Source organism: Meriones unguiculatus, chromosome 6 (assembly GCF_030254825.1).
Source record: "Meriones unguiculatus strain TT.TT164.6M chromosome 6, Bangor_MerUng_6.1, whole genome shotgun sequence".
Classification (NCBI taxonomy): Eukaryota; Metazoa; Chordata; class Mammalia; order Rodentia; family Muridae; genus Meriones; species Meriones unguiculatus.
In genome coordinates this window covers 11,969,987-11,996,802 of record NC_083354.1, presented here as the reverse complement: position 1 = coordinate 11,996,802, position 26,816 = coordinate 11,969,987, and the positions used below count along the sequence as shown (strand labels likewise).

At 38.8% G+C, this 26,816-nt stretch overlaps 1 protein-coding gene across 4 annotated transcripts in view; it reads right to left on the bottom strand.

Annotated features, from left to right (window-relative positions):
• Tinag (tubulointerstitial nephritis antigen) overlaps positions 1–26,816 on the bottom strand; it is a 103,391-nt gene that overhangs the window by 11,536 nt on the left and 65,039 nt on the right. For 3 of the 4 annotated variants that reach the window (XM_060384738.1, XM_060384740.1, XM_060384741.1), the window contains one exon: positions 1,481–1,526. The exons of the other annotated variant lie outside the window; for it this stretch is intronic. In XM_060384738.1, coding sequence (XP_060240721.1) covers positions 1,481–1,526 — 46 coding nt within the window. The remainder of the gene's footprint in view (positions 1–1,480; positions 1,527–26,816) is intronic. 4 annotated transcript variants of the gene reach the window in all.

Here is a 26,816-nt window from a genome sequence, read left to right as displayed (position 1 = left end):
GGATAAAGGCTATGGAATCTTCTTTAGCCATTGAGGAAAACTACAAGGTCAGGTGTGTGGCAGGGGATTCCTTCATGAAGGCCCTGAAATCTATTGAGTGAAGCTGTAAAAGTATAAACTGGATTGATTAGAAATCTCAGTATGTTTATTGTAAATGCCAGATCCTTAGGACATTTGCCAAGGAGCATTCAGACAGGAAGTAGAACCACTATGAGAGAGAGAGAGAGAGAGAGAGAGAGAGAGAGAGAGAGAGAGAGAGCTGTATTGAAGGCACCATCCCAAGAAAGAGAAGTGTATTGTAAAACTGGAAGGATGGAGCTATCTAAACCTTTTGATATCAGATATAGAACTATAGAATTTGGAGTTTTCCTTGCTGGAATTTGGCCTTGCTTTGGTCTAGTACTTTCTCACTATGTCCTTGTTCATCCTTTTTAGAATGATATATTCTCTGCCATTGTACAGGAAAGAAGCCTGTACACTGCTCTTTTGATTTTACAGAGCGTTACATTTAATTGAGAGCTTTGAATCTCAGAAGAGACTTTGGACTTTTAAACTGTGTTAAGACTATGGATGATAGAACAACTGCATTTTGCATTGTGATGAGATCACATGCTATGGGGGCAGGCAGTGGATTGCGGTGGTTTGAATGAAATCTGAAAATCATCCCCATAGGCTCATATGTGGTGGAACTGCTTGGAAAAGATTAGGAAGCACGGCCTTATTTAGTGAGGTGTGCCCGTGGGAATGGACTATGAAGTTTTAAAAGACACAAACTATTCCCAGCATTCTCTGCCTTGTAGGTGTGTCTCAAGATGTGATCTCCTAGCTCCAAACCTGCTGCTATACTTGCACTGTGATAGTAGTCTTTGCTGGGAAAGAGCATCTAGTCTCAAAGGTAACATAGAACGCTGTCAGATATGTTGGAGTATGCCTATTACTTTAACACTTAGAAAGCCATGACAGGATGATCAGGAGTTCAAGCTATCCTGTGTGCACAATGATACTAACTCTCTCCCAGCGAAGACACATATATGTTATAATTAGCAAGCAAAACAAACAAACAAAAACCATCACTTTTAACTTCTCTGATATATATCAGAGTGTATATATACATATATATATATTTATTACATAGTACATGTGCATGATATAAATATATCAAAGTCCTCAATTTGTTTGGTATGAATAGAGATATGAGTAACATACATCTGTTCTTTTAATCTAGATGGTAATGGAATAAGTAGCTGTCCTAGTGAGTCTCAATTTGAAAGAACCAAAACAAATTCTTCTTTTACAACTTGAAAACACAGGACTTGAAGAAAGCTATTATTACAATACAAACTGTTATAATTAGCTTTATGCTGAAGAAAACACCAACGTGTGAAAAACATTACAGAGTGTGATTACATAATGTGAAACCAGGAAAAGAGGAGCTGATTTTCATTTTACAGTACGAATTCAATTGGGAAGCCTTACATACCCAAAATTTTTCTTTCTTCCCTTGTGCTCCTCTCAGTTTGCCCCATCTACAAATAACAACAGTGATGAATTAGTTAAAACATTTGGTTTGTACCTTGAGGACATTGATTTAACTGAAAGTCTCTTTTAAATTTTTTATGCTCTAATCTACTTTATAAAAGGGAAAGTCAAAATTAACTTCCAGAAATTTGCTTGTATAGCTTTCTTCTTCTCTGTAACATTATTTATGTGACCTTTATCCAAGTAGCATAAAATTAAATCTATTTACCAAAAAGCAGAGATTCTGTCATGAATGACTGGCTATGAAACAAGCAACTTCCATCTAGGTGCAGTTAACTGAGGCCACCTACAAAAGAAGATTTCATTTGCATGTGGACTAGGGGAAGTTGTGTGTGTGTGTGTGTGTGTGTGTGTGTGTGTGTAGACAAAAGCAAAGGTTCCGCCTATGTGTCTACCTGGCACAGAGAAACACCCTCCTTCCTGATGGGTAAATCTGCCAGGGATAGAAGGTTGGGGGTACACTTCCCACTCTCTTATAAATAGCTCCTCCTGTATGCTCTGTAGGGGAGTCCGATAAACTCATCAGTTCACCAGAATGAACATTTATGTAATGGTGCCTCAACTTGTCATTGGGACATCGAGAAAAAGATTAGACAATGCTTACCCATCACCCTAGGAAGGAATTTTAGCAACAATTTCTAAGTCAATTAGGTACGTAGGTTTTAAAGATAGCTCTCCTTTTTTCATAAAGATCACTGAAACGCTACCATAAATGAAACAATCTAAACAAGCTCCAAGACTATTCATGCAAAGTATAATGTAAATATAAATAATTGTTTTAGGCATGGGAGTTTATATATACATCCCAGTGAAGTAATCTTTCTAATTTCTGTATATATATATACACATGTAGAAACTGAATCCTTGATTCCCAGTGGCAGTAACAGTTCTGAAAGAAACTGAACCTCCAATATTTTGTGGGCTTTTCTCTTAGCTAATAGCCTGGGGTGGCTATTATTCATGTGTTCTATGTCATGAGATAATGAATGGGTGTCTAGACCCATCAACAGAAAGAGCTGGACCAGGAAACCAAATCTCATAGTTTTTTAACATACTGTATTCTTTCTTTTTTTTTTTCTTTATTAATTACACTTTATTCACTTTGTATCCCCTCTGTGGTTCTCTCCGTCCTCCTGTCCCAATCCCTTCCTTCCTCCACCCTCTGCATGCATGCCCCTCCCCAAGTCCACTGATAAGGGAGGACTTCTTTTCCTTCCTTCTGATCCTAGTCAATTAGGTCTCATCAGGAGTGGCTGCATTGTCTACTTCTGTGGCCTGGTAATGCTGCTTCCCTTTCAGAGGGAGGTAATTAAAGAGCAGGCCAACAGTTCATGTCAGAGACAGTCCCTGTTCCCATTACACTGTCTTTCTTTCTTTCTTTCTTTCTTTCTTTCTTTCTTTCTTTCTTTCTTTCTTTTTTCTTTCTTTCTTTCTTTCTTTTCTTTTTTCTTTCCTTCCTTCCATTCTTAAATTTATTCTTTCCTCATAAAATATATCCCAACTTCAGTTTTCCCTCCTTCCACTCCTCCCAGCTCTCCCAACACACCTTCTCTCTCAGATCCACTCCTCCTCCATTTTTCTTCAGAAAAAAAGCAGGCCTCCCAGGCATATACACCAAACATGATATAACAAGATACAACAAAAATAGGCACAAACCTTCATATTAGAGCTGGGCAAGGCCACCCAGTATGAGGGAAAGGGTCTCAAGAACAGACTGAGGAGTCAGAAACTCTCCAATCTGTTAGGAGTCCTACAAAACATCAAGCTAGCAACCATAACATATACACAGAGGAGTTAGTGCAGACCCAGACATTTTTCTTGTTTACTTGAGAGAAGGTTTTGTTAGCTATCATGGGCCAGAAACTCATTGTGCAGATAAAGTTACATGGGATAAATCTTGCCTTTGCTTCCTAAACTCTGAATTATAAAACTTATACACTGAGGGTTTGGGCGTGTAAAATGACAGCATCTTCAACAAATGGTGCCGGTCCAACTGGATGTCTACATGTAGAAAAATGCAAATAGATTCATATTTATCACCCTGCACAAAACTAAAGTCCAAGTGGATCAAAGACCTCAACATAAAACCAGACACATTAAATCTGTTAGAAAAAAAAATGGGGAAGAACCTAGAACTCATTGGCACATGAGACAACTTCCTGAACAGAACACAAACAACACAGGCTCTAAGAGCAACAATCAATAAATGGGACCTCATGAAACAGAGAAGATTCTGTAAAGCAAAAGAGACTGTCGTCAGAACAAAATGTCAGCCTACAGACTGGGAAAGGAACTTCACCAACCCTATATCTGACAGAGGGCTGATATCAAGAATATATAAAGAACTAAAGAAGTTTAAAAGCAATAAATCAAGTAATCCAATTAAAAAATGGGGTATGGAGCTAAACAGAGAATTCTCTGTATAGGAATATGGAATGGCAGAGAAACACTTGAAAAGATGCTCAACATCCTTAGTCATCAGAGAGATGTAAATCAAAACGACATTGAGATTTCACCTTACACACATCAAAATGGCTAAAATCAAAAACTCAAATGACAACACATACCAGAGAGGTTGTGGAGAAAGGGGAACCCTCCTTCATTGCTGGTGGGAATGTAAACTGGTACAACTAGTTTGGAAGTCAATTTGGTGCTTTCTCAGACAATTAGGAATAGTACTTCCTCAAGACCCAGCTATACCACTCCTAGGCATATATCCAAAATTTGCTCAAGTACACAACAAGGACATTTGCTCAGACATGTTTGTAGCAGCTTTATTTGTAAGAGCCAGAACCTGGAAACAACACAAATGTCCATCAACGGAGGAATGGATACAGAAATTGTGGTATTTTTACACAAATACTATTCAGCAATCAAAAATGAGAAAATTTGCAGGCAAATGGTGGGATCTAGAAATGATCATTCTGAGTGAGGTATCCCAGAAGGAGAAAGACACACATGGTATATACTCACTCATATAGACCTATAAGATATGATAAACATAATGAAATCTGTTCACCTAAAGAAGATAAACAAGAAAGAAGATGGGGGGTAAGATGATCTATCCTCACTTAGAAAGACAAATGGGATGTGCATTGAACATAGGAGAAAACAAGTAACAGGACAGAAGCCTACTGCAGAGGGCCTCTGAAAGACTCTGCCTAGCAGTGTATCAAAGCAGATAGTAAGACTCATAACCAAACCTTCGGCAGAGTGCAGGAAATCATATGAAAGGAGAGTTAGTATGACATGGAGAGGATAGTATATATCTGGGCACAGGGGTCTTTTCTGAGACTGATACTCCACCAAGGACCATGTGTGGATATAACCTAGAACCTCTGCTCAGATGTAGCCCGTGGTACTTCAGTAACCAATTGGTTTCCCATAGTAAGGGGAACAGGGACTATATCTGACAGGAACTCAATGTTGGGCTCTTTGACCTCCCCACCTCCCAAGGGAGGAGCAGTCCTGCTAGGCCACAGAGGAGGACTTTGCAGCCAGTCCTGAAGATATGTGATAAAACAGGATCAGATGAAAGGGGAGGAGGTCTTCCCCAATCAGTGGACTTGGACAGGGGCAGGGAGGAGATGAGGGAGGGAGGGTGAGACTGGGAGGGAATGAGGGAACAGGATACAGCTGAGATACAGAGTTAATAAAATGTAACTGATAATAAAAATAAATAAAAAATACAACTATACTCATCTATGTTGCTTTTTTAAAAATTATAACATATAACCCCAGCTGTGGAGTATTCTATGCAACACGAGATTATATGGAAGAAACACATTGACTTCCAACTTCATATGATGTTATGGATTATGAGAATAAAATTCATTGTTCTCTAACATTGCACTAATATTTTCTTAACATAGATGATCTCATACTCAGAGTTCCTTTATACTAAATCAAGACAAAATTTTATAGAACAAACGTTTCCAGACAAGAAATGAACTTATTGTTTAAATATTTTCAAATCTGTCAGTTTGCACAAAAGATATTTAATGGTTAAAAGAATAATTATAGCATAATATAAAATTATTGTCCAAAGAGGACAGGCTTCTGCTGTAAAACAATCTTCTCACAACTGAAATATTTCCTCTGGGATGGTGGAAAAGCACTAACAAGACTCAAAAAGTAGTTTATTTTTTTATTTTTTTATTCAAGATGATCGAGCCTAGCACTTACTGTGTCTGCGGAGCAGGATATCAGAAACTGCCAACCCACTAAGTGACCTGGCTGCTAACTCCAAAATACCAACATTTGTGTTTCCCAGATGGAAAGAGGCATCCCACGAGCAAGGGGTGCGCAGTTCCAGGCATCCTATGTGCAAGAGTCCCACACAGGCCTCGGCTTACAGCACCCAGTGCTTTCTTCCTACTCAAACAGGACTCCCAAATGCACAACTCCAGCATCTGGAGACAAGACTCCTCCCAACTCCCCAAGGACACCTCCCAGATACCAGCCTCCATCCATGGTTGTACTGGTCCCCCTGCAGGAACCGGCAGGACAATAGGAACATACTGGGTTCCCTATGCAAGATGGCAGCACACAGCAGAGTCTGGTACCAGGAGAACACTACAGTGTCTGCAGAAAAACCAATCCACAGTGCTGCTGTCTCTAAAATACCAGCAACCCTTGGTGTGTCACCGAGGAGAGGAGAGGACTCCTACAGCCTATAGACACACAAGAAGTTTCCAGAACAGCAAATAGATTAGAAGAGAAATAAAATTCCTCCTGCCACATAATTGTCAAAAGACTAAATGTACATATATTATATATATTATATACATTTAGTCTTTTGACTAATATATATATATATATATATATATATGCAAAGGAAAAAGGTCAAATAACATATAAACTAGACTGACCAGAATCACACCTGAATTCTCAATGAGACTATGAAACCCAGAAAGGCCTGGACAGATGTCATGCAGACCATAGAGAACACAGATGTAAGCCCAGACTGCTATATCCAGCAAAACTTTCAATCACCATCTATGGAGAAAACAAGGTATTCCATGACAAAACCAAATTTATCAGTATCTAAGCACAACCCAGCCCTTCCAAAGGAACTTGAAGGAAAACTCCAACTCAAAGAGGTTAACTACACTCAAGAAAACACAGCATATAAATAACTTCACCACAGCAAAACCAAAAGAAGACAAGCAAATACACACTACTACTACCAAAATTAATCTAAAAGAAATTAATAGTCATTGGACACTAATATCTCTCAACATCAATGGACTCAACTCTCCAATAAAAAGACACAGGCTAACAGAATGGATACATAAACAGGTCCCAAAATTCTGCTTCATATAGTAAATACACCGCAGCAACAAAGACAAATTTTACCTCAGAGTAAAGGGCTGGAAAAAGTATTTCCAAGCAAATGGACCCAAGAAACAAGCTGGAGTAGTTATCCTTGTATTGAATAAAATGTACTTTCAACCAAAATTAATCTAAAGAGATAGGGAAGGTCACTTCATACTCATTAAAGAAAAACATCCACCAAGAGGACATCTCAATTCTGAACATTCTATACCTCAAATACAAGGACACCCTCTTTTGTAAAAGAAACATTATTAAAGTTTAAAACACACATTGATCCCCACATATTAATAGTGGGAGATTTCAACACCCCTCTTACACCAATGGACAGTTCATTGAGACAGAAACTTAATAAGCTAACAGAGGTCATGAACCAAATGTACCTAATAGTTATCTACAAAAATTTTCACCCAAACACAAAAGAATATACCACCTTCTCAGAACCTCATGGAACCTTCTCCAAAATCAGCTATATACTCAGTCATAAAACAGATAAAAAAATTGAATTAACCCATTGTATCTTATTAGATCATCATAGATTAAAGCTGGATTTCAACAACAACAACAAAATGCACACTCATGGAAACTGAACAACTCCCTACTCAATGACCACTGAGTCAGGGAGAAAATAAAGTAATTAGAGGCTTCTTACAATTCAATGAAAATGAAGACACAAATACCAAACTTAATGGGACACAATTTAAGCTTTGCTAAGAGGAAAGTTCATAGCACTAAGTGTCTTCATAAAGAAATTGGAGAGAGCTCATACTGGCAACTTAACAGCTCACCTGAAAACTCTAGATAAAAAGTAAACAAACACATCCAAGAGGAGTATATAGCAGGTAATAATCAAACTCAGGGCTGAATTCAATAAATTAGAAACAAAGAGAATAATACAAAGAATGAACAAAACCAAGAGCTGCTTCTTTGAGAAAATCAGTAAGATAAACCTTTAGCCAAATGAACTAAAAGGCAGAGAGACAGTATACAAGTCAACAAAATCAGAAATGAAAAGGAAAACACAACAACAGACATTGATGAAATTAAAAGAATCATTAGTCTTACTTCAAAAGCCTATATTCCACAACAGTGGATAATCTAAATAAAATGGAATTTTCTGGATAGATAGCACTTAGCAAAGTTAAATCAAGACCCTGATAAACAAGTTAAATAGTCCTATAGCCATAAAGGAAATAAAAGCGGTCATTAAAAGTTTCCCATCCAAAAAATCTCCAGGACCTGTAGGCTTAGATTTTTCAAACATCTACTTTATTTAAGGTTCTTAAATGCCTTTACCTAAGTTCCAACCCCCAAGACCTTAGGTAGGAGCTTCATAGAGATAAGGGCTTTTACTTACTTCCTGCTGGGAAGGGTCAATGGGTTCTCTGAGAATTACCAGACTCAGTTGTCAGGATACCAGCAATGTAGCAAACCAGAGCAGCAACATGAATCACCAAAAGCAGAAGAATTCAGTAGAAGTATTTAGACATTCCCCAAATCACAGGAGGCCACTGACGCAGTAAAACACAATCAAAACAGCATGAACAGTTCTATGAATCATTACTCTACCTAAATGAGTGAAGGATGTGAACTGGAGCAATGCAAAAGTGTAGAGATATAGAAAGCATGTCTCACTCTCTGAGACATGCTTCTCAAAGTCCACATGAGGATTTTTTGGAACTCACAAAAAAACAGGCTCTTCCCACAAGGTAGCTTTCAACTAATCAACATCACACTCCCTCTCATGAGGGTTGCTTTCCACAAGGAAAAAACATTCCCAAATCCTACACTTGGGTACAAGGAAAAAAAAAATTATATATATATATATATATATATATATATATATATATACATATATTCACATAGCACAACTGAGTTTCCAAAACAAACAAACAAACAACAACAACAAAACCTTCCACTTCAAGGGTCAGAGGGTTTCAGTTCAGAATTCTACCAGACTTTCAAAGAAGAGCTAATCCCAGTATCCCCTAATCTATTCCCCAAAATAGAAACAGGAAGAACATTGTCAAATCTATTCTGTGATGCCACAGTCACCCTGATACCTAAACCACAAAAAGCCCCAGCATAAAAAGAGAATTTCAGACCAATTTTTATGAACATTGATGCAAAAATACTCAATAAAATACTCACAAACCAAATTAAAAAAAAACGCATCAAAATATCATCCACCATAATCAAGTAGGTTTTGTCCCAGACATGCAGAAGTGATTCAATATACAAAAATCCATCAATGTAATCTACCATATAAACAAACTGAAAGAAAAAAAACTATAAGATCATCTTATTAGATGCTGAAAAAGCATTTGACAAAATCCAACAACCCTTCATGATAAAAGTCTTGGAGAGATACAAGGCAAATTCCTAAACATAAAAAAGGTAAGATACAGCAAGCCTATTGCCAACGTCAAATTAAACGGAGAGAAATTTAAAGCAATTCCCTGAAATCAGGGACAAACAAGGCTGCCCACTCTCTCCATATCTTTTCAATATAGTACTTGAAGTTTTAACTAGAGCAATAAGACAAATAAAGGAGATCAAGGGGACACAAACTGGAAAGGAAGAAGTCAAAGCATTGCTATTTGCAGTATTCCTAAGCAACCCCAAAGACTCTACAAGAGAACTCCTACAGCTGAAAAACACCTTCAGTAAAGTGGCTGGATACAATATTAACTCACAAAAGAGCAGTAGCCCTCTTGTATACAAATGAAAAATGGGATAAGAAAGAAATTAGGGAAACCACAGTCTTCACAATAGCAACAAGGAATTTAAAGTATCTCAGTGTAATTCTAATCAATCAGGTTAAAGACTATGTGACAAGAACTTCAAGTCTCTGAAAAAAGAAATTGAAGAAGGTATCAGAAGATGGAAAAAATCTCCCATGCTCATGATTTGGTAGGATTAACGTAGTAAAAATGACAATTTTACTGAAAGCAATCTACAGATTCAATGCAATTCCCATCAATTTGTTATAAACCCTGAAAGAATCATTCTCAACTTCATATGAAAAAAAACCAAACAAACAAACAAACAAACAAAAAAAAAACACCCAGAATAGCTTCAATGATCCTATACAATAAAAGATCTGGAGGAATATCCATCCCTGATTTCAAGCTGTACTACAGAGCAATAGTAGTAAAAACTGCATGATAGTGGCATATAAACAGACTAGCTGATCACTGGAACCAAATTGAAGACCAGGAATTAAACCCACATACCAATGGATACTTGCTTTTTGACAAAGAAGCCCAAACAACATGATGAAGAAAAAAAAAAGACAGCATCTTCATCAAAAGGTTCTGTTCTAACTGGATGTCTATATGTAGAAAAATGCAAATAGATTCATATTTATCACCCTGCACAAAACTAAAGTCCAAGTGGATCAAAGACCTCAACATAAAACCAGACACAGCAAATCTGTTAGAAGAAAAAAATGGGGAAGAGCCTTGAACACACTGGCACAGGAAACAACTTCCTAAACAGAACACCAACAGCACAGGCTCTAAGAGCAACAGTCAATAAATGGGACCTCATGAAACCGAAAAGATTCTGTAAACCAAAGGACATGGTCAATAGAACAGAAGGACAGGCTACAGACAGGAAAAGATCTGACAGAGGCTAATATCCAGAATATATAAAGAACTCAAGAAATTAAACATTAAGAAACCAAATAATCCAATTAAAAATTGGAGTACACCACTAAACAGAATTTTCAACAAAGGAATATAGAATGGCAGAGAAGCACTTAAAGAAATGCTCACTGTCCTCAGTCATGGGGAAATGCAAATCAAAATGACTCTGAGATTCCATCTTACAACCCTCAGAATGGCTAAGATCAAAAACAGAAGTGACAGCACATGCTGGTGAGATGTGAAGGGGTCCATGCCTTTATGTTGGTGGGAGTGCAAACTTGTACAAACACTCTGGAAATGAATTTGGCATTTTCTCAGAAAACTGGGAATAGCTCTAACCCAAGACCCAGCTACATCACTCCTGGATATATACCCAAAAGATGCTCTACCATACAACATGGACACTTGCTCAAAGATGTTAAAAGCAGCTTTGTTTGTAACAGAATCTGGAAATAACCTAGATGTCCCTCAACTGAAGAATAGATAAAGAAACTGTGGTACATTTATACAATGGAAACTACTAAGGTATTAAAAACAGTGAAATCATAAAACTGGCAGGCAAATGGATTGAACTATAAATGTCACCCTGAATAAGATAACTCAGATCTAGAAAGACAAACATGGTATGTATTCACTTATAAGTGGATTTTAGCCATATAGTTCAGGATACAACTCTCAGACCCAAATAAAATAAATAACAAGAAAGACCTAAGGGAGAATGCTTAATTCCCACTCAGAAGTGGAAATAGAATAGTCGGCAGAAGTGGCTGAAGAAAGAGGACAGGGTAAGAGAGGGTTCATGGAGAGAAATAATGGTTGATATCAGACCTGGGAAGAGCAGGGGAGGGAGGGCTTGCAGAGAGAAAGGAAACCTAGGGACAGGACAAAGAAGTTTGACACAAAGAAGTGTCAAATTGGAGACCTTCGACAGGATAGGCTCTGGAGAGGATAAAAAGATGACTCTAGCTGAGACTTATAATAACAGGGGTCATGGATATTGAAGAAGCCACCCTCTAACTAGATAGGACTCCTATTGGAGGAAGGTGAACACCAATTCACCTGCAAAAACTTCCACCCAAGTTTACCCTGTCTACAAGATGGGGAGGGACAAAACTAAGGCAGAGATTAAAGGAATGTCCAGCCAATGTCTGGCCCAACCTGAGACCCACTCCAGAGAAGACAGCCAACACCTGACACTATTAACAATACTCTGCAATGCTTGCAGATGGCGGCCAAGCGTCGCTGCCTCTGAGTGACTCCACCCAGCAGCTGATGGAAACAGATGCAGATACGTACTACCAAACCAATGTTCCACCCAATGGTGGAGCACAGGGAGTTTTGTGGAAGAGTGGGGGTAAGAAGAGAAGCACCCAGAGGGAACTGGAGCCCCACAGGAAGACCAAAAGAGCCATCTAACCAAGACCCAGTGGCAGCAGGGGGTGCTGTGTAGACTGAAGCACCAACACAGGACCAAGCACGGACTGATCCTAGGCACCCTACACAGATGCGGCCAATGGGCAGCTTGGTCCTCATAGAGTTTCCCTAGTAAGGGGGATGAGGGCTGATCTGACATGGAATCTGTTGCTTGCTTTTTGATCACTTTCCTCTGGGGGAGCTATCTTGCCATGACACAGGGGAAGAGGTTGTACTCATTCCTAATGAAACTTGATATTCTGGGGTGGGATGGTAATGCTCCCCTTCTCTGAGGAGTTATAGAGGAGGGATAGGGAAAATAGGGAGGGAGGGTGGGACTAGGAGGAAAGGAGAGAGAGGGCTATGACTAGTACATAAAATGAATAAATAAAAATTAAAAAAAATAAAACTTTAAAGTATCAGATATGTTCTGATACTTTTAGGGTACATAAAAATACATGCTCATAAACCAACAATATGACAGTCACACATTCAAAACATTTCCTCACAAAGTATAAGAGGTACTTAATCATCTCAAATTCTTCCTTATTCTATTAGTTCTAAATATAATTAAAGTAAAAGAAATTGCCTTAGTTTGCTGACTTTCAAAGACACAATTTTTGTTTTTGTTTTTACACCTGTTCATTTGTCAACACCTTTCACTATGCTTCTATATATTCTGTTGTGATTATTCTAAGTGATATGAAATACAACAGTAATTCTAAAAACTCCAGAATTATCCCAATATCTTCTCAAGAATCATTTAAGCTATAGCTTTAATATGCTTATTGAAAATAGCATTCACATCTGGGCCTGGTGGAATAGACTGGCATCACAGATATTCCTAAAGCCAGGACAGGAGGGAAATAAGTTTGAGTCAATCCTGAGCAACTGGGTGAGACTGTCTAAAGCTAAAAACTAAGAAGAAACCCAGAGATATGGCTCAGCAGTGCCATATTTATCTAATATGTCTGAGGCCCATGCTTTAAATTTCTAACATTAAATAATGAATAAATAAATAATAAAGAGACTAATAAATCATCATCATTTCAAACCCAGAGAAAATGCTGACATTGAGATTTATGATAAACATTCACAAAATGGACAGCAAAATAGATGACTTATAAATGCCCAGAAGTGCGAGAAGGAAAACAAAAGATGAGAGCTGAGTTGGATATTTTCAAAGAGGAGGTTTGTGAAAGAATATTTTACTGAATATTCACCTATATGCACAATTAAAATGGAAATAAAATATTACACAGGGAGTATACTGCTTATAGTCTCTGGGTCAAATAGTAAGCAAGATCTACTCATCACCAAATTCAGTATTTGCACAGAGACCTTCAACTCTCTTTTTGCCTTCTACTCTTAGATGTCTATCTAAGATGGTCACTAGACATGAGAGATATGTAATAGAGTGTTGTAAAGAAGCAGACTTGAGGGTTGTTTTCCCTCGTGCCCTAAGACACCAAGAATCATCACTTTGATCCAAGTTATCTCCCCACTGGTATTTCAGTAAATGTCTGAGACTAAAAAAAAAAAAAAAAAACTTTATTCAAACAAGGGTAACTAGCACAACTGCATTATCCATTATTGAAAACTCCTTTCTCAATTGGTGGAGCACATTTTCCCTTTATACACATATTCTGTTGAATTTTGGTCATATCCGTGGCCTATTATCATAAGAACAGGTGGAAAATTCAGGAAATATGCATGCATTTTGACACATTTCCTCTTTTAAGTCAGTAAATGTCTTTGAAAACATACTTTTACAACATGCATATTATCTGTAGGCATAACTACTCATCTTCCTTTTCCAGTAAAATCAATCTCTTTATTTTAAAGATAATGTATAAATATTTGTTGAAACGGACCAGAAACTTTGATGAAATTTTCCCATATCTTTACTCTCTAAAACAAGTGAAACACTTAGATTGACAAGCTAGAGTGCTCCTAGAATAGAATTTTCTCACCTTAAAGTAATATACTTAATTTTAATTTTCTACTAACCTTTAGAATTTTACTTACATCGTTAAAATAAACTCTTAATTATTTAGGATTCATTAGTCTTTCTTTCTCTCTTATGGAACATGCAGGTTTTGAACAACTCTTTTTTTTTTTTTTTTGGAGAAGAAAGTTTCTTTTACTTACAGTTCCATAATATAGTTCAAAATCAAGGACAGTCATGACACAAACTAAAACAGGGCAAAACTCTGGAGCAGGAGCTAATATAGAAGCCATGGAGGAGTGCTCCTTTCTGGCTTGTGTCTACAGCTTACTCAGTTGCTTTCTCAGAACACCCAGGACCAACATCCCAGGTGTGGCTACACCCACAGTTGGCTGGGCCCTCCACATCAATCCTTTATCAAGAATATGCTATATGCTGCTAGGTGGATCCTCTCAGAGGACAGCTATTCTGGACTCTTGCCTGTGAGCATAGCAGAATATCATTAATAGTGTCATGGGTTGGCTTTCTCACATGGGGGTGGTCTGAGATTGGGTATCTCCATCCCTGACGCCAAGCTATACTACAGAACAATAGTAATAAAAACTGCATGGTACTGACAGAAATAAATTGATTGATGAATGAAATTGAACAACTCTTACCAGCTCTCACTCAGTGCCACGGTCACTGAAGTCCTCCCTCAGGCTTCACATTATATATTCACTTTTAAAATTTCATGCGTTATTGCCAATATTTATGGAGTGAAATGTGGTTTTCTGATATGCTTGTGCTGCATAATGATTACATTGAGGTAATTATCCCCTCCACCACCTCAAACGTGTGTCACTTTTTTGTGTGTGGTGAGGTGAAGGTGCTCTAAAGGTTCTCAAGCTTCCTAAGGCTGCAGCCCTTTAATACAGTTCCTCTTGTTGTGGTGACCCCCAACCACAAAATCATTTTCATTTCTACAAAACTGAAGTTTTGCTACTGTTATGAATTGTAACGTAAATATCTGTGTTTTATGATGCTCTTGGGTCGTTTGACTCTTCAGGAGGAGGCGCCATTCAACCTTTTACTTTAGATACTTTGACACAAAAAAAGTCGTTATTGTGGTGTCATACACGTTTTTCAAACCATTTCCCCTCTATTGCCCTCTCTGGCCCCCACCACTGACACTGTGCTGCCCAGCAAGCCATCTAGAAGATCTAAAACACAACTCTTGCATAGTGTGGAAAGTTTTTTTTTTTTTTTTTTTTTGTGTGTGGAAAGTTTTATAAAGACTTTTGTAAGAAAGACTTTTCTTCAAAGTATGATATTCAAATGTACCTTAACCTATTGACTTATGTCTCCAGACCTAAGATTTTGCTTTATGTATGTGCTGCAGCATAAGGGATAGGGGGTCTATGGGTAACATGTCCTTGCAGACCAAGGAGGGAGCCGAATCACCTGGACTGGAGTTACTGATGGGACTGGGCCATGGCTGCCAGCCAGGTTGTAGCGTTTTTGTTCTAACTTGTCTGACTACTTTTAGTATTTCTTTTTTCCCCCTTCTTTCTTTCCTTGTTTTCTTTTCCTTTCCTTCCTTCTTTCTCTCTCTCTTTTCTTTCTTTCTTACAAAGTTTATCTTTCTTTATTACTTCCTTCCTTTTTTTTTCAGAATTGAGGGCTAAACCCAAGCCCTTGTTATAGCTAGACAAGTGCTCTACCCATGAGAAAAATAATCAACACCCTTAATATTCCTTTAGATCGAGTCTTAGCCTATATATTAGGCTGCCCTGAATCCATATGTAGCCTAGGGTAATGTTAGACTCATGGCATACTCCTTGCCTCAGCCCTCCACTGCTGGGATTGCCTGAGCCTGCGCTCTAGCTTATCTCTTTTTATTTTAATAATATTTTATTGATTTGTGAATTTTATATCATGAAACCTGAGCACCCTCACTTTCCTGTCTACCCAAGTCTGTCCCCCTACTCTTGTGACCACCCCCCAAAAAAAGAAGAAAAAGAAAAACAAGTTCAATTTGTATTACCTATATACTCACTGGTGCATGATAAAACTCCCAGTACCCCTTAAAGTAAACTGAGTCCTTTCCTACCTGCACATCATCCATACTTCAGCATCCTATTACAATTTTTAAAAATTTATTTATTATTAATTACAGCTTTTTCACTTTGTATCCCAAGGGAAGCACCCTTCCTTGTCCCCTTCCAATCCCACCCTCAGTTTTTCTTCTCCACCCATACCCCTCCCCGCAGTCCACTGATAGGGGAGGTCCTCCTCCCTTTCCACCTGACCCTAGTCTGTCAGGTCTCATCAGGACTGGCTGCATTGTCTTCTTCTGTGGCCTGGTAAGGCTATATCTAGAGCCAGCCACTGAGTTCATGTCAGAGACAGTCCTTGTTCCCATTACTAGGGAACCCACTTGGACACTGAGCTGCCATGGGCTACATCTATTCAGGAGTTCTAGATTATCTCTACAAATGGTTCTTGATTGGAATATCAGTCTCAGAAAAGACCCCTGGGCCCAAATTTTTGGTTTTGTTGCTCTCCTTGTGGAGCTCCTGTCCCATCCAGGTATTTCTATCTCTCCCTTCTTTCATAAGATTCCCTACATTCTGCCCAAAGTTTGGCTAAGAGTCTCAGCCAAACTTTCCCTGTTTTCTCCCTCTTCTGACGTCCATCCTGTTTGCCTTTCTGAATGGGAATTGAGCATCTTACCCAGGGTCCTCCTTCTTGACTAGCTTCTTTCCAAGATTTAAGAGTTCTCTTCAATGGTTTTCTGTCTAGGCTGTTGCTTTGGTAGGGAAGGCGTGGTGTAGGGATTGTCACAGAATCTGTCTTTGTCCCTCTTTCTCAAATGTGAGTCTACAGTCCTCAATATCATGGCAAAAGAAGCTTCCTTGCCTTTAGCAGTCAACAAGAGCAGGAACCATGGACTTATACATGGTTCCTAGAGACAGTGCAGACCATGGACATCCACAAGATCTTCAGAGTCATCATGCTACTGACCTAGGCATGATCTTCAGTGACACTGCAGACCACAGACAGCAACATGGTGTTCTACTGCAGCATGGGCCGTGGATACCATCACAGCCCTCAGTGGCAGCACACCTATCAGGGGGTAGCCCACGCCACTCACATCATCAATGTGAGTGAACTCGCTGGCAGCACAGTTCACGGTGGGTTCAGGCTGCAGCACAGACTATGGACATCTGCGGAGCCTTTGGTGGTAACACAGTCCATGGGCACCAACACTCTTACAGGGTGCAGTAGGGCCATCTCCCGTGACAGCATAGAGAAGGACACCACCATGGCCTCAGAGGGTAGTACAGGCTGCTCAGATCAGTATAGGTCCCAGTAGCAGCATGGCTCATAGACAGCAGCATGGCTTCAGGATGTAGCACAGACCACAGACATCTACATGGCCTTCGGTGGTAACATGGGCCACGGACCGAGACATGGTCCTTGGCAGCAGCATGAATCGCAGGCATCAATATGTCCTCCAGTGTTGGAACTGCTTGAGGCCCACTCCATCTTATTTCATTTGCTGGTAGATCTGCTTTATTACAGAACCATCAGACAAAAACAACACCAGGCTGCCTCCTAAGATTTGCTGTTTCTGGGACCCTGGCATATCCCCAAAAGGCTGACAGTGAGAACTCAAATTTATGTTTTCTAAGCAGACTCATTCTGCCCTAGTGAACAGAGATCTGGACAGATAGAGACAAAGTTCACAAATGGTTGATGCATGAAGATTTTCCATGAAGCATAGCCCATTTCAGCAAGAAATATTGGTGTTTTTGTGAAAACCCAATCATTCATGTTAGAAAATGAAAGGTAGGATCCAAGTATGAAAAGTTTGAGACAGGCTTTAAGTAAATAACAATGACATAACTGTTCTTGTTAAGGAATTTTGCTTTTAGACTTGAGACTTCAGTTAGTACATAAAGATTAGAGCGCTAATGGCAGTGAGAATGAGCTGAAGACACAAAGGCTTTTTTTCTCCTCATAAATATTCTACTAGACATGCTTTTGAGGCTTGCATTTAAAGGTATCCACACCTACTGATGGTCGCTGTGTAGAGTATATCAGGGAGTTTGGAGGAAACATCTCTTCACACTGCATCAAGGGTGAATGAAAACAGACTGTGGAAGAGAAGGGTAAGATGAAGCTACTCCCTGCTCTCTGCTTCATCAGAGAAAACAGAAATCAAGCCAGTATCCATTCAATCTAATATCAGTACTTTCACTGGTAGATTCTGCCAAATGGCTCCATTATTTCTATAATAGATTTGAGAAACAAATGGAAATTTCTGAAAGTTAATTTTTTATAAACTGTTGTGCATCTCTTTCCTGTCCTGCTATATGAGAGAGAGAGAGAGAGAGAGAGAGAGAGAGAGAGAGAGAGAGAGAGAGAGAGAGAATGCAGGTTGCTATCAAATGTAAACTGGCCTTCGACAATAAACATAGGGCGATGGGTAGAGGTTATAACCAGCTCATGAAGTGCTGTGCATCTGAGAGAGCTCGACCTTTTCAGTCTGACATATGGAGAGACTATGTGTTAAATGCACCATATGTTAAATGTTAAATCATGAGAAATATATTGGGGAAAGAGAAGCAAGGCCCCAAGTAATTTATCACTACTAATAGCAATGAACCAGAATAATGGGTATGTATAACAAGACAGTTTAATAAAACTTTAATGTAAGGAATAGAAATTAATCTTTACATTTTCTTAGAATAAAAAGGATTAGAAGACTTGGAGATTATGGTGCATAGAAAGATTTGGCCAGCTGTGGCTCATAGGCCCAATCTGACTGGCTATCTGTTTTTCTAAATACAATTTAATGGAATCTCTGTCTTCATTGGTTTAAATGTTGTCTGTGTAGGCTAATGTGAGAGTTAAATGCTCTAGACCAAAAAACCACAAAATGTATCTGATTATGATATATTATCTTTATGTGCTGGCTAGTTTTATGTCAACTTGACAAAAGCTAACCTCATATGAAAGGAGGAAACCTCAATTAGAAAAAAAAAAAATCCCTTCATAAGGTCAGGCTGTGGGCAAGCCTCTGGTGCCTTTCCTTGGTTGGTGATTGGCATGCACAGACCCATCCAAAGGGGTGGTGCCACCTCTGGGCTGGTGGGGCTGGTGGCTGTTAAGAAGCAGGTTGGGCAAGCCGTGAGAAACAAATCAATAAGCAGCACTCCACCGCGGCCTCTGCGTAAGTTCTCCTCTCCAAATACCTGTCTTAAATCCCTGGCCTGGCTTTCCCTGATGGACTATGGTCTGTAGGATGAAACAAGCCCTTTACTTCCCAAATTGGTTCCGTCACAGTGTTTTATCGTAGCAATGGTTACCCAAAGTAAGGTATTTTATTTCAATGATAATAAAAATGAGGCCTGAAGAGATAAATTAACATTAGTACACATCTAACCGCCTTAGCTGATATGAATAGCTGAGAAGAAATTAATAACATAAGCAATAAAAACTAGGAGCACCTTAAGGGAGAAAGAGTGGAACCATTACTTGCTGAGCTAAGTTACGAAATCATATTGAGTCTTGAATAATTTATAGAAGACCCTAAGGAGAAAGGAGGGTATAAATCATGGACAAACAGATAATGTAAAGAGCTGTCCTTCATATATTCCTACAAAATCTTGAAGGCTTGTGAGAAAGACAGTGTAGGCAAACATGGGATTAAAATGTTAGGTATTGTGGAGCAGAGAAAGCACACGTCAGCGTAAAAGTGTTCTGGTAGCATTTGAACTAGTCACATCCTACAGTCGTGATTCTTGAATCCTGGAATATAATGCACAATATTACTCTTCTTACAAAGAAGAGCTGAAGAAGAGTAATATTTAACCTGTATATTTTAAAGATCAGAATCAATCAAAGCTGTCACTTAATGTCACGTGTGGTTTTCATTTGTTATCTACAAATTTTGGTGGGTTTTTTTTTTTTTTTGTGTGTGTGTGTGTGTGTGTGTGTGTATTCCTTTCCTTTCTGTTACAGCATAGACTTGAGCAAAACTTATCCTGTTCTTGTTGAGGTACTCAGTAATAAAATGAAATTTTCTGTGCTGAGAACAAATTGTACGTTGCCATAGCAACAATTCCCTTAACAATTCCCTGGCTTGTTCATTCATAGTTCTCTCTAATATGTATTCCTTATATATAAATAGTATTTCTAGACCACAGGATAAAGTACTAGATTAACGTTATGATGGGTAGCCTTGTGTCATGTGCTTTAAATAAACATTTTTTGCTTGAGACGATACAGTTTTCTGAAAAGTGATGATCTTGATCCCCAAAAGACTGAACTTTTGCTGGTCCCTTACATCCAAGTTAATAATAACCTTTGAGATAATATTAAGACTTTGTATTTATCCTGCTGTACTTCTGTGTGCTCAGCCTGTTTAAGTTTAAACTGCCTGCAGGAAAACAATGTAACTAAGTTTACGAGGGCTTGAATTTCCCTTTAAATCAGAATTTATAACTTAAGTTTAGTATTTGACTTCATCCTTGAGTTGTGTACTCTTCATGTCCCAGATAAAGAATAATGTATGTGTGTTACTATCATTTGAAAAGTAGCCAACAAACAAAATGAATATTCCAAAAATGTCGATATAGCTAAAAATATGTTAGTGGTTTCTATGCTGTGTCAGTTAAGAAAATGTCTTTTTTTTTCCTTGTAAAATTCTCTTAACTGTTTTGTAAAGATTTCTCCATTTCCATCCCATACCATATTTTCCATGCCATTCAATAAGTCAATAGATTGATCAACAAATAGGTAAAAATAGCTAGCTAGTTAGCTAGATAGATAGATCAAAACACCCTTTGACAATATAAAAAAGATGCAAATAGCAAACCTTTTGTGAGACCAATTTAGAGAAAACTGCCTTCTCCTGGTCAAAGCATGGAATCTACTGATCTTCTCCAAACATTGAAATATCATGTAGTATTATCTCCTCTCTTAAGATTTAATCCAGCTGGCCTGTCAATCATCTGGCTAGGAGTCCATTACTCAAGGAATATAATTTACCTGAACACATGCTAAGGATAGGGGAGAATAATTACCTTCTTAAAGAGATAATGTACACATTTATCTCATAAATTTATGTTCAGCTCAGACCCAGAGCTTACAGTAGGAAGCATGATAAAGCCTCTCCATTTTCTTAAGTTCTAATTCAGAAAAGCATAATATTTCCTTGTTTCTTTCTATCTTTTACTTTTGCATTCTGGCCCAAAGCCCAAGCATACTTTCCCAGACATTTGGGCTTTTCTTACCTTTGTCTGGAGTTCCTCCACCTTGCACAGGGAAGTTGCCTGTTTACCATGTAGCTGCCTGCAGACATCATTAACTAAACTGCCTGTTTTCTTGTGCTCACACCAAAAAGGCATTGCTTTCTCTTTCTTCATATTCCATTCTCCCTCCTCCTGGCATATTCCAAGGTTATTGTTTTACTGTCCCGCTGTTTTTTCTCACATTCTGTGAAAAATATCAACAAGCATCCGTCCAATTTCGAAATTCTTTTATTAATGAGACTGAAAACTCAAAAAAGAAAATATCCCTGGCTCCCTGGCATGATAACCATTTTGACTGGAGGGATATGAATTTCAGTGCATTCTGGTTTTGGTCCTCTAAAGTCCTAGCCTTTGGGTAGATACAGTTGGGGAAGTGTTCACGCTAATGTTTGTGTTTTCCTTGCTTATGGCTTATCCTGTTGCCGGGCCTTTGTTGGAAGTCTCTGTTGGTAACTAGACATATCTTCATCCTAGCAGCATCTTTTCCTTGCTTATTAGACACCTCTGCTGACCACACTTAACCCTGCTGTCTGTCGGCTGGGCGGTTTTCTCACCCTGCCTATGAGTTCTGGTCCGTACACACCCAGAAGGCTTACGTCCCAGGCAAGTGAATTTCCAGATATTTGAGACGGGTAGGAGACCTCAGAGGTTGAAATAAGGTGCTGTCTAACTTTTGTCAACCTGGCATGAATCGGTTGTCCTGAGAGAGAGAGAGAGAGAGAGAGAGAGAGAGAGAGAGAGAGAACGAGAGACCTTCAGGGTCAGCACTTGCATTGGTTAATACAGTCAACAACCTCCAGAGGGGCCCATCAAAATGCCTCACCCTAAGGGATGAGGACAGAAACTCCCTCTTGGATTAATTTAACCAAGAGCAAGCCCAGATTTCAAAAGTTGAAGAAAGCATGTAATGATCAGTTTGCCAGAGTATATCTTGTCTTAATTAATCTTCTCCAAAAGGTGAGAAGGAAATGTGTTATCTCAGGGTAATATTTGAGAGATCTGTGATACCACCAAGTTTTTAAACACCTATTAATACACCTACACACACATATAATAAAACATATTTTTATGAACACCAAGCACGGGTTTCTCTGAAACTTCATAACAATACGCCTACCGTGTGTTTACTTGAGTATAAAATAAAGCTTGTATTTTTGATGTTGTTGTTTTCTGTATTGTTTGTCAAAAGCAGATCACAGCAGCAGTAGTTGAAATGGGGGAATCAGCCACTGCGATGATGAATCAGTGAGGGACAGTGTGAGACAAAGAGAACAAGTGAATTTTGGACTTGTCAGTTTGATTCAGTACTGACAAAGCAGACAACAGGAGTCCATCAGCACTGAAATAAAAGCAAAGAAATCCCATTCGTCAGTTTCATCAAGTCCAGGGCCTTTCCCATGTACTCCAAGTCCAACTCACAGAATGCCAGCATCTCTGGGGGACCTCCCACTGGATTCCCAGAGTGACCATTCTACAGCAAACTAGTGAGACCACTAACTTCCTTTTATTTACTGACAAGATGCATGTTATTCGTCTCAGTATCATCTGTACCTAAGTGAAGGCTTTTTACACAATTTTTGCTCAATAAAATTACTGAAGGTTGACAAAAAATGAGGAGGCTCTAGCTAAACAAAATGACTTTTTTTTCACTTTTATGTAAGGTTCAAATATTTTGGAAAGCCATATCTTAAAAAGTTTATTTATTATTTTAAATTATATATGCATAGATACATCTGTATACATAGATGTGTATACATGTATAGACACATACACAAATGCATGTATCCAAGTGCTGGTACTCTCAGTACTTTTGGACCTGAAATTACAAATAGTTATAAAATGCTTGGAATGGGTAGAAGGGCCTGAATTTCAGTCCTCTGGAAGAGCGGCAAGAGCTCATAATCACTGAGTCATCTTTCCACGCTGACTCTATTTTTTTAAATTTTGTGTATGTTTATTAGTGTAGGCACATGGACACCAAGGTGGGGTGTTAGATCCCCTAGAGCTGTAGTTACAGGGAGTTGGAAGCGACTCACAATGGGCGCCTGGAACATAGAGCTGCAGTCCGCTGTAAGAATAGCAAGCATACATCCTTAATCACTGAACCACCTATCCAGCACTACCTCCATACCATCTTAACTATTCTGCTTTCAGCACACTGAACACACACACACACACACACACACACACACACACACACGCACACACACACGCTATAGACTGTGGATACTGGAATACCAACCAAGGATCATGTATGGACTGGACCTCAGCCCCCCATACATATGTTTCCAATGGGCAGCTTGGCCTTCATGTAAGTTCCCTAGTAAGGGGCTGTCTTTGAGAAGGATTCTGTTGCCTGCTTTACAACCACTTCCTCCTGAAGGGGTGAGAGGTTTCTGCCTTGCCAGGCCACCTTGGAAGAAGATGCGCTCAGTACTGATGTAATTTGATGTGCTGAGATGGGTAGGGGCGGGTGGGGCTCCTCTTTTCTGAGGAGGAGTAGAGGGAGATTAGGAGCAAGAGGGAGTAAGGGTTGGCCAAGAAACAGAGAAGGGTAAAGGCTATGATTGGGATGTAAAGTGAATAAATAAATAACTAAACAAAGAAACAAATAAATAAATGAATTGAAAAAAAACAAGAAATAGATGACTGCCAAGAAAATTCATATTGATGAAATTTGTTAGAACTTAAAATGGAGATAGATAAATGAGTCTTCACTACAGTTATACACAAATAAAAATTGAGAACCAACTGCAATTTTTTACATTTCTTTTTCTAAGACACAAATCTCTCATTTCAAAGTATAGTTTTTTCATTCTGCTTCTAAGGGACACTCCCTAGTATGAAGCATTTTCTCTTCCTTAGAGTCCTCTTGCTCCAAGATATGCCTGACATGAAATGCTCTAGCTCTCCTCATCCTTCTTTGGCTATTTCTCCACCTGACATTTAAAGGCAGGATCTCTTCAGGATGGGCCCTGAATTCTTGTCCTATGCTCCTGTTCTGAGGGAAGGTCTCTACTTCCAGGTCTTTGGCTATGAATAAATGTCAGCAGTATTTTTTTTTAATTAGACACATTATTGTCACTCTCCTTTGGAAAATAAATTAACCTTTCTTCATGCTTACATAATTGATTTTGATTTTGCCCAGAATCAGCATACTAAAGTACACTTCTTCATCTGTCTTCTGCCCTTCCATGACTTCTCAGTACGGTTAATAGTACCTACTTGCAAGCTAGAAGATACTTGGGGGTCAGAATTGACACATTTCTCTTCAATCATGGAAACATCCAACATACTACTGTGAACTGTCAGTTCCACCAAAAACATACCTCACAGCCTCCTTTTCATATTAATGACTAGCAGTGCTACTATTATTTCTTCTTTTAGATTTATTTGTGTCTGTGTGTGCGTGCATGCATGCCTATGTGATTGTAGATGCCTGCTGGAGACAGAAAAGAGTGTCAGATACAGCAAAGCTGGAGAAACAGATTTTTTTTGAGTGCCCACCCCAATGTGTGTGCTAGGAAATAAACTCTGGTCTTCCGCAAAAACAGCAAGCACTCTTAACTGCTGAAGCATGTCTTCACCCCTACCTACTACGAAATCTTTCAGGTGTTTGTACATTCATTTCCTATTTGTTGTCTAAATTTAAAGTACATGCTTTTATTCTCCAAGCATCACAAAGGGTGGCTTTTCTTAAAATTTAAATTATGCAGGTTTCTGATGAGAATGCTTCAGAACTAACCCCCTCTCTTTGACTTTAGATGACCCTGACTCTAACTAAAAGAGACACAAACTCTGCCCTGTATCTAATTTTTTCTTGGTCACATTTCCCAAATTTCTGTTTCTCCTGAGCCCCTTGTAATTGATTAAAAAAAAAATCCCAAGGTAGAGAAAAAATGTAATCAGAAAATTATCGCACTTGTGGTAACATAATCTTCGTAAGGAAAGTGTGACCAGTGGTTGTGATGAGAAAGTTTTCTTGTGATGACGGACACTGACTGGCTCTGAGAATAACCAGTCTTGTCTGTGCCGCACAGACTGACCACTATCAACAAGGCCTGGCATCAGAACAATCAGCTTGGGCACATCAGCACAAACTTCAATGCAGAATGTGGTACAGATGGTTCCTGAGAAACAGAAAATGCTGTGTAGAGAAAAACAACAAACAAACAAAATCACCTCTATAAATCTTTGCTTTCCGTCGTGAGAAACTGGACAAGTTTCTCCCTGTCCTTAGGGAATGTAGAGGAAAATCGGAACTAGACACTTTAGAAATGTTAATTCCTGGAAAATGTTTATTACAGGAATCAAGAGCACTCTCTTTTTTTTTTTATTTTTCAATGCAGTTTATTCAGGAACATTGAACAATCCTCGGACCCCGGGGAAAGCCAGCCCCCACAGCTTAAATAGCCTCTGGGTAGCCAACCCAGGCGTGCCACGGGGGCAATGCAGATAGGTCCACATACATGGAAGCAAGCCAGATCCTCGGCCTTAGCCAAATGTGGAGTTGTTCGTGACAGAGAGCACTCACCATCGGGAAGGTGGAAGGCGGAAACCAGCTCCATCTTTAAGGCATAGCATTCCGCAGCTCTCTACACTTCCCCCTTTTTGTTTTAGACGCATCAGGCAAGAGTAGAGGTCTGATCTCTGATATTAGAAATAAATTGGGACTTTGTACAGATGTTCATTTAGGTGTCATCCACCCAAAGAGCATCAGATCCGTCCAATACCTTTTTCTCAGAGGCGGGACCTGGGGCATCAACCCGCATGCAATCAGACATGCTCTTCTCTGGGTCCAAAGCGGCTGACCCTGAGAAGAGCACTCTCTTGAGTCTTCATTTGTATTATTGGTGGAATGTTTGGCTGTCACAAAACTGGCAAGAGTGGCAAAGAGAATGAGATATACGCACAACTATTATAAAATGAGGTATGATATAGCAAAAGAGAAACAAGGCAGAGAAAGTAAGGAAACATAAAATTTAGTATGTCTGACTCTACGCTTATTGTAAACTAAAGGAGATCTTTTGGAAAAATCAATGCTGGTTAGATAATATTAATATGATGAATTAAAATATTAATAATAATCTCACTACAGGACACTTTCAAACAGAGGTCAGCAAGTACTTTACGACACTATTCTAGACTCTATTTCCCGTAAATTTGAGGTTGAGAATTGTTTTTTGTTTTATAAGCTGTATTTTTGTGTTAATTTTTTTGGACTCAATTTCGTCTTTTTTGGTTTTCTATTTTATCTTTAGTTTCCATTTTTTTGTTCATCCTGGGTGGTCCCAACCTTGTATATAACTGTTTCACTTTCTTTTAATTTTGTTTGTTTGTTTCTCTAAGTCTGAGTCATTGTTGGTTTCTTTCAGTCATTTATTTTTGTGGTGTAGAAGAGTGAAAACTAGGACATTCCACACAATGCTCTGTCACTAAGCCACTGCCTCTCCACACAAATGCAAAGTATTTTGCAATGGGGTTTCACTAAGATACCCTGGCTGGCTCCCTTCACAGGCAAAGCAGTTTTTGGACTTACAACCTCTCTGCCTTATTTTTAGGGTATCTGTGTCTACAATCTTGTACTACCTCATTTTTTTTTAAATCTTACTTTTAATCCATTGTGAA